This window comes from Plasmodium falciparum, assembly GCF_000002765.6.
Source record: "Plasmodium falciparum 3D7 genome assembly, chromosome: 11".
Taxonomy (NCBI): Eukaryota; Apicomplexa; class Aconoidasida; order Haemosporida; family Plasmodiidae; genus Plasmodium; species Plasmodium falciparum.
In genome coordinates this window covers 377,501-387,500 of record NC_037282.1, presented here as the reverse complement: position 1 = coordinate 387,500, position 10,000 = coordinate 377,501, and the positions used below count along the sequence as shown (strand labels likewise).

General features: G+C 17.5%; 3 protein-coding genes and 1 non-coding gene across 4 annotated transcripts; 2 read left to right on the top strand and 2 right to left on the bottom strand.

Moving 5' to 3' along the window:
* Positions 1-350: 350 nt before the first annotated feature.
* Positions 351-4,932, top strand: PF3D7_1109100 (conserved Plasmodium protein, unknown function; the record flags this gene model as incomplete). Its single annotated transcript, XM_001347741.2, has 2 exons — positions 351-1,590; positions 1,769-4,932. 2 exons carry the CDS (start codon positions 351-353, stop codon positions 4,930-4,932), a joined length of 4,404 nt encoding a protein of 1,467 aa, XP_001347777.2.
* Positions 4,933-6,241: 1,309 nt separating this feature from the next.
* On the top strand, positions 6,242-6,347 carry PF3D7_1109000. Its single transcript, XR_002966638.1, has one exon. It is a non-coding gene; the product is annotated as a small nucleolar RNA snoR07 (small nucleolar RNA).
* A 515-nt stretch (positions 6,348-6,862) lies between these two features.
* Positions 6,863-8,254, bottom strand: PF3D7_1108900 (tetratricopeptide repeat protein, putative; the record flags this gene model as incomplete). The annotated part of the gene is made up of 1 exon (XM_001347740.1): positions 6,863-8,254. One exon carries the CDS (start codon positions 8,252-8,254, stop codon positions 6,863-6,865), a length of 1,392 nt encoding a protein of 463 aa, XP_001347776.1.
* An 850-nt stretch (positions 8,255-9,104) lies between these two features.
* On the bottom strand, positions 9,105-9,761 carry PF3D7_1108800 (conserved Plasmodium protein, unknown function; the record flags this gene model as incomplete). Its single annotated transcript, XM_001347739.1, has 2 exons — positions 9,105-9,379; positions 9,569-9,761. The coding sequence occupies 2 exons, from the start codon at positions 9,759-9,761 to the stop codon at positions 9,105-9,107; spliced, it is 468 nt and encodes a 155-aa protein (XP_001347775.1).
* Between the last annotated feature and the right edge of the window lie 239 nt (positions 9,762-10,000).

Here is a 10,000-nt window from a genome sequence, read left to right as displayed (position 1 = left end):
TTTTTTGAAATGAATTCTTTTAATTTCCCCAAATTATGATGAGCTATTTTAAAAAAAGGAGAGAGTATTTAATAAATAATCAATTTTAAGTGTGTTCCATATATATATAAATATATATATATATATATATATATATATATATATATATATATGTATAAATATATATATTTTCTTTTTGTTGTTGTTTCTAGCATACTTATAAATGTATAAATTATAAGAATCACCTACATACATATATACACATATACATATATATTTATATATATATATATTCACAAATGTGTATGTATTAAATATACTTATAATTTATCTGTATATATACATTTGTATTACTTTGTTTAAAACTATAAATGAACAGAATGAATGATTTAGATATCGAAGAATATAACAGGAATATAATACAAGAACTTAATGAAGCCGCTGAAGAAGGTGAATATCCGTTGTCTATGTTTTTACATGACCTTATAGAAATAGACATGGAATCAAATTTTAGTTATAAATATATGATTATAAATAGATTAGTTGAAATATGTATAAATTCTATTAATAAGAAAATGTTTTTTTTAGCTGATGAGTGCATGTATTTTATGCGTTATTGTATAGATAAATGTATAAATTTAAAAGATGAGATAATTAAGAATAGTTCCTTTTTTAATAATATAAATATTATAATAGACATATGTTCAAAAGAAAAGGTTTATAATAATGATAATTTGTATATTTTTGAAAAAACATTTTTTTTTTTTATTCTTGATTTAAATAATAATATGGATGATTTTATTAATTTATGGAAAATATATAAAAATGAATTGATACATTTTTATACTACTTTAATATATATCATATCAATAACTATATCTGAATTTTATGTTATATTAAATAATATAAAAGGAGAAGATAATGTTGATATAGATTATATACATATTGGTTGTGAATTAATAAAGTTAATAGAAATATGTTTAGATTTGTCTCTTGTCATATTTAATAATATAGACGAGATAGAAAATATTGATATATTAGAAAATCATATTAATGTTATGATTAAAAATTTTCATGATATACCTGACATCGAAATAAAAAGAAAAATCATGTTAATGATGAAAGCTATACTTAAAAAAAAAAATATATGTGACAAAGAATGGAATGAAGAAATTAATAATTTTAATATAAAATATAATTTGTTAAATAATGTATCAAATAAGCAAAAATATAAAAACAAGAAAAATAAGAAGAAAAATAAGAATAATGATTATTATAATTATTTAAATATAACAAAAGATAAAAAACATATAAATATAAATTATTTAAAAACTAATTCTTATATATATATAAACAATTGTTATCTTTTTCTTAATACATATAATGAAAATCTTAACGATATAACAATGAATACATCACCAAGTAGATGGAACAAAATAAAGTTATCATCATGGGGATATAAAGGATCGTTGTTAATAAATTTCTTCTATTCTTATTTTTATAATACTAAACATAAATTATTAGTAGTTATCTCATATGATAATATGAAAATAAGATCTGATCCCAATTACAAATCTGTATTTTTCTATTTCAAAAAGGAAGAAATATCGGGTAAAAAAATAAAAGAAATATATATATATATATATATATATCTACACACATATAAATGAACCTAATATATCTGTCAAATAATAATACAAAAAAAATATATATATATATATATATATATGTATATATTTATATATATTATTTATTTATTATTTAAAATTTTTCATTGTTGCACTTTTAGGTGTGCTGTCCAACAAACTGAGGAATACTTTTAAAGATAAATTTTTGGATAATCTTGAAATATGTATTAAACTAAACTCAAAAGATATATGTAACAATGTACATGAACTTATGATGTGTCGTATTAATAAAGAAAAGCTTAGTGTCGATGAAAAACATAAAAAGAAGGAACTATATTATATTGATGAAGAACATAATTTACCAGAAGATACGTTTAATAATACTATGGAAAATGTTGATAATATGGATAATGATCAAATTTGTGAAAATGATGTTAAGGATAATATGGAAGAGATATTTCAAAATAAACAGAATAAACAAAATAATCATATATATTTTAATAATTTAGGAAGAAATCATATCTCCTTAATTAATACTAATAATTTAAAAAATGAAGAAAAGTTAGAACGAAGAAAAGTTAGTTTTGCAAGTACAAAAGAATTGTGTTTATTGAATGATGATATTTCTGTAGAAACCAAAACAATGTTATTAGAAGAATCAATATTAAAGCATGTCCATTCCAAATATAATAATAAATGCATGAACAGTAATATTATATATGATAAACATCAAAGTATACATTATGATAACAATAAAAAAAGTTTAAGGGAAAATTCTGGAAGTATGAGAAATGAAAATTTATTATTTATTCATGACAATCATAAAAAGGAAAAGGTAGAACCTATCAAAATTAGTTACGCAACTACACGAGATTTAATTGGGAAAAAAGAATGTTTGAAAGGAAAATTAGAAGTAGAAAATAATGATGTAAAAGATGATGAAAAAGGGGATAATAATAATGTAAAAGATGATAAAAAAGGGGATAATAATAATGTAAAAGATGATAAAAAAGGGGATAATAATAATGTAAAAGATGATGAGAAAGGGGATAATAATAATGATGTAAAAGATGAAGAAAAAAGGGATAATAATAATAATGTAAAAGATGATGAAAATGATAACATGGACAATGTAAAAAGAGTATATAATAACGATATCAAAGAGACAACATTAAATTATAAGAACCTTTTGGTTAATCATGTAATTGCTAAGGGTAAACAAATAAATAATGATAAAAATAGAAATGAAGATTATTATACATATAAAGATAATACAGAAAAAAAAAACGAGAAGGAACATATGCTGAACAATTATATTCATGATAAAGAAAAAATGAAAATAATAGATAATGAGGATAATACAAATAATAAAGAAGATACACCTATAAATATATATAAAAAAAAAAATGATAATATTTATATATCAAAGGAATGTATTACAAATAATAATAATAATAATAATAATAATAATAATGACAATAATGAAAATAATGAAAATAATGAAAATAATGAAAATAATGAAAATAATAGTTATTATAATAATGAAGGAGAAAAAAATACATACAATCAAAACATATCAAACCATTTACAAAATAAAGATAAAAAGAAATATACCAATTCCATAGAAAATGAAGCATTAATAAAAAATAATATAAAAAATGATGAAAAATATATAAATTATCAAAATTATAAAGAAAGAAAAATATTACATCATAAAAATAATATGATAAACAAAAATGATATAGAATCAACTCCTCAATTACAAATGTCATATATTTTAAATAATTCACAAAATAACTATTCTATTAATAAAGACAATATTATAAAATCGCCAATTGAAATTGTTCGGAAATTATTGAACTTTGATGAGAAGCAAAAAAATATTGAGGAATGTATAGAGAACATAAATAATAATAATAATAATATAAATGATAAATACCCAAAAGAAAAAAATAAATTAAAGGAAGATCAAATAAAGCATCTTAAATATGATGATATGAATAGTATGCCTAATGATAATGACAATGTTCATCATAATTTAAATAATTTGTGTATGATAAGTAAAGAAGAAAATATCATAACAAAAAAAAATACAACAGAAAAATACTGTAATATTTTTAAGAATATTAATAATAAAATAAATTGCAATAATAACGAGGACAACTATTTAATAAATAGAAGAAATGAAAAGAAGGAGAAATCTAAAATTAATAAAAATAAAAATAATTATAATAAAGAATATAATGATGAAGAAAAAAAAGACAAAGATCATATAAATCATAACATAAGTGATGATAATTTTATAATGAAAAATAATAATATAAAAAATGTGGAAGGAAATCAAAACAGACAAGATGTAGTAGTAGATGTTGGTAATATTATATCAATTAATAATAAAGATGAAATACATGAACATGATACTCCAAGAAAAAAAAAACAAAAAAAAAAATTTAAAAACATTAATTTAGATAATACTTCAAATGAATATTCACAAATTGTAAATATATCAGGTTATGATGATGAGCCTAGTAATGAATTAATTTTTAAACTTGAAAGTAATGTTGTATCACCATGTAATATTGATAAAAGTTGTTTAAGTAGTAAGAGCAAAAAAAGAATATCTACAACGATGATAAATAATACCACACCTAACAATAATAATAATAATAATAATAATATTAATATTAATAATAATAATAATAATATTTATAAGGATAATTGTAATTATTATAATAATACATACTGTAAAGAAACAAACGATACTTATTCAAAAAATCCTATAGATTCACCTTATCCTATTAAAAAAGTGAAATACAATTATTATTATGATTCTAAACTATTTGAACTATTAAAAAAAGAAGATAATTTAGAAAAACTGTCAGCCAAATATTTAATAAGAGCCTACACATTAATTCAATATAATAAAAGATATGTACATATTCAAATCATTGATTATTTTAGATACATTAAAAAAGAAATTCTCTTATCATATGATAACATTAATATAAAATATAATAAATTATTAAATCATATACAATCACAACATGATAACAAATTACAAAATATATTAATAAAATATTATAAACATTTAAAGGAACATACTAACCAAAAAAAAAATTTAAATCTTAATAAAAATATTCCAAAATCTATCAATAGAAACATAATAAAAATTAAAATTAAATCCTTATATGATACACTTAACATAGTTCAAAGAACTATGAAAGATAAAATATTAAATTCAACAATTATGCTTAATTATAAACAAAGTGATATTTATACTCCATCCTTTTCTTTAGGAACTATAATATCAAAATATTCCATATAAAAAAAAAAAAAAAAAAAAAAAAAAAGAGACACATTTGTTATTTTAACATATAATATATGATTAAATGTTTGTACCATTTTTTTTTTTTTTCTTTTCTTTAAAAGAGAAAACTCATACATATTTTTGTTCCAAAAATTTGTTTTGTTGTTATAATATGTATATAATATATATATATATATATATATATATATATATACATATATATATTTTTCAAATAATTGTTTTTCATATGAAACTACAAAATAAAATAAACGTAAAAATATAAAACACCCTTCTTTTTTTTTTAGTAATATTATAATACACGAATTATAATTTGAGACACATACATGGTATGGTTATATATATATAAATATATATATATTATATATACATACATTTGAACAATGAACAAACCATTTCCGTAATAAAGGATTAAATGTGATATGCCAAACATTTAATAATGATTTTTTGAAAATGTTTAAAATTTAGTAATACTTATGGATTTATTACTATAATGTATATATATATATATATATATATTTTAAAAAATATGGAATTATATAAGAATAATAAAAAATTTAGTAGTATATATATATTTAATTTTTCTGTTAAATAATATCATATTTTAATTTTTATCAATATTAACAGTTCTTTTTCATATTTAGCTAGTCAAGAAAAAAAAAAAAAAAAAAAATATATATATATATATATATATATATATATATAATTTATATATATATTTTTTTTTTTTTAATATTTCATATAATACTACAAAATAACAACATTTCGACCCCTTAATGCTCTATACATAAAAAATAAGTAGGCTATATAAAATATTTATGTTTAATATATTATATATAATAAAAATTATTTATTTTTTTTAAACGTAATATATATACATATATATAATATAAATATATATAATATTATATATTTAATATTTTACATATATATATATATAATAATATATATAAGAAAAATATTATTTATTTAAATATATATTTATATAAATATATATTTAATTTTTTTTAATTTATAAAATAAATAATTGTAAATAGAATTCGTAAATTTTTTTTTTTTTTTTTTTACCAAAATATAAATGATTATAATATTTTTGAAAAAGTTTTCCTTTCCAAATATATATATATGTATGTATAGTTCTTTTTTATTATATTAACTATATCATAGTGTATAATTCATATTAAAACAAATAAATATATATCATATATATATATATAATATGTACAAATATAACATTTAATATATTCATTTATTTTATACCTTTTTGTTTAATAATTATTCCATTGGTAGTTCTTAAAATACGTTAATTCTTAAAATGATGAATAACTTTTGAGCGATGGGCGGACTGAAAAAAGTGAGAGAACTTTTATTTGTAGAAAATCGCATAATCTGATAAGAATTAAATATTTTTTTTTTTAAAGGAATAAAAGAATGAATAAATTTATTCAAGTAATTATAATTTCTTGGATATAATTTATTATATATCCATATGAGAAATACATTTAATGAGCATAATATTATTCTTTCGCCTTTTGTATAATAATAATAATTTTGTTGACCGTATGAAATATTAAATGTTATAATAGTAATTTATAAAAACAACAGAAAAAAAAGGAATATTTTAAATGAAGTTTTGTTAAAATGAAAAATAAATAAATAAATAAATAAATAAATATATATATATATATATATATATATATGTTTATATATATATATTATGTATTAGCCAAATATTCATATAATATGAAAAAATTGTGAAAAAAAAAAAAAAAAAAAAAAATAATTTTGGCTGTATTCACCTGAATTGTTCGTATTTTTTTTTTAAAAAGGAATAAAAATATTTTACGAATTAATTATATATACATACATATATATTTTATATATACACATTTTTGTTTTATTTATATTTGCTTGTCTATGTGTATAAAACTTACAGATATGTAATATTTTTATTTATCTTAAAATTGATATTTGCTACATCATTTTCGATAATATGTATTGAAAGTATATGAGTAAACCTTTTTATTTTATTCATTATATCACACATATAGAAATAATTATTTATCATAAAGAATGTATCATCTGGAAACTCAATATAACAATATAATATTTGGTTATCTCTTCTTTTCTTTATAATATCATAATAATCCATAATACATTGACTTTCTGCAAAGTCTAATATAGTTTCGATAATATTAAATTCATAATAAATTAAAAATACTGTAAAATGTATATACATATTTTCATCAAGGTACAATACTGGTATAATATTATTATTGTTATCATATACGTTTGGTAGAGTTTGTATATTCCTTTTTTTGAGAATATCTTCGATTTGATTAATTTTTTTTTTTTCTTGTTCTTCAATTTTTTTTCTTTCATCTTGTGCTTTTTTTTTTCGTCTTAAATAATGTTCATACTTTTCAAATATATCTTTTTTTAATTTTTCATACTCTTGTACGTTAATATAAGATTCTATGTCTTGAATATTTTTTAATAGTTCGTCAAATTTGTTTATATATTTACATGCATCATGATACATTTCCATATTATTACAAGATAGGATGCCAAAATAAAGACTTTTATATTTTTTATTATTAAAGGAAAATGAATTCTTACAATCATCTAAACATTTTATGTATCTTTTTTTTTTATAATGTATGATAGCTCTATTACAATATAAATCAGAAAGTAAAACTTTTACATCATTAATATCTATTTTTATGTTCTTATTTTTATCATTCTTAAGAATATCGTTATTTTTAATATTGCCAGTTGATTCTGTGTTGTTGGTCTCTTTTACATTTTGTTTAAAAACATCATCGTTTGTTTTATTATTTATATTGTTACTATGAAAAAGATTTGTACACATGCCATCACAATTATTATTATTATTATTATTATTGTTGTTGTTGTTGTTATTATTATTATTATTATTATTGTTGTTGTTGTTGTTGTTATTATTATTACTTTTGTTATTATTACTCTTACTATTATTCTTATTTTGTATATCAAGTGATTTGAGATAATTATTTAATATATCAATTCCTTTGTTATAACTTATAACAGCGTCATCATAATATTTTATACCATCCTTGAAATAATCATTACCCACTTCTTTATAATCATGAGCTAAGATCAATGGATTATCCTCACTAGTTATAATTTTATACAAAGCTTCTAAGTCTTCATTTTCTTCTAAATTTTTTGGAAGTTCATCCATAAAAAGTGGATGATCCACATGTTTGTATTTCTCCGATAGTTTCTTTATGTAATCTACATCTATATTGAAATCGTCATCAATATTGATGTTATTATCCATATTTTATATCTCTAAAATTTTATTATAACCTTATACATACAAACATATATAAATAAATATATATATATATATATATATATATATATATATATACAATATTATATGTTGTGTTACACTTTATAGATGTAGCTTTTTATTTTTTTAAATGCGCATATAAATATGTTACAAAGATTGTACTTATTAAGGAGCGACTTTTTTATATAAATATATGTATATATTATTGTTACATAAACATTATATACATTTTTGTATTTTAATAATTTTAAAACAAAAAAAAATAAAATAAATAAAATAATAATAAAAATGAAAATGAAAATGAAAATGAAAATGAAAATAAAAATAAATAGATATAAATACATTTATATATATATATATTTGTAAATATTATAGGATATGTAGAACTATAAAAATAATTATTCATATTAAATATTAATATATAATAATATAATTATGCATACATATTATATATATATATATATATATAATACAAGTATTATTAAAGAAATGAAGAAAAAAAAAAAAAAAAAAAAAAAAAAAAAAAAAAGTCATTGACAATTATAGATATATAAATATATTATTCTTTATGTACATTTAATTTAAACAAACGTTATTTAATTTTATTAAAAAAAAAATATAATAAATAAACAAAATAATATTATAAATACAGAGAAAAGTTTTATACATATTTTATGTGATGAAATAATAAAATAAATAGAAATAAAAATATATTTATATATTTATATATATATATATAATATTTTCTTTTATGTAATAAAATATTTTTTATATTTTGTTGTTCAGTTTGTTATATAAAATAAATATTTTGATTCTTATGAACAGAATATATTTTTTAGATTTTAATTCTTTGTACACAACTTTCATATTCCCTCAAATATTTATAACACCTGGAATATGAATTTAAAAATCCAAAAGTAGATTCATTCATACTTTTAAGACAATTATATATGTTATTTTCACTATATAAACATTCATTTTTTGTTTGTGGAATTTTAATGGAGTCTTGATTTATGTTAATTAATTCGTCTTTATAATTTTTTATGTAAAGTTCATTTTCTTTTATTAAATCATTTATCAGAGATTCATTTAATTCATAATGTTCGTTTTCTGAATATAAAAAAAAAAAAAAAAGAAAAGAAATAAAAGAAATAAAATCAGCATGAGAATGTTTTCTACATATGTTATAAAACAAGACGTGTGGAATATAAAAAATAATAATGTGTATATGCATATATATATATATATATATTTATATGTTTTATATATTTATATATATCTTTTTATATAGGATTTTACCATGTATACTTTTATTATTTTTTGTAGATAGGTCATTTTTTAAGCTTTTATCTTTTTCGATATTTTTTTTAACTTTATTTTCTTCACATTTTTTATAATTATCTTCATTTAAATTGTAACGAATATAATTCTCAGGTAACAAAATTAAACCTCTTCTCTCTTTTTCGTCATAAGATGAAAATGTGTTACCCATTTTTTAATATATATATATATATATATATATATATATATGTAATATATATTATATTTTATATTTGCGTATCCTTTTGAAAAATTCAAAAAGGGTATAAACATTTATTGTATTAAAAGTTACAATTTAAAGGAACATTTTTTAAGGATGTCTTTTCATATAAACAAAAAGAAAAAAAAAAAAAAAAAAATTTACATATGTTAATATTTTTATATATTTAATTTTTTACATGACTTATTATA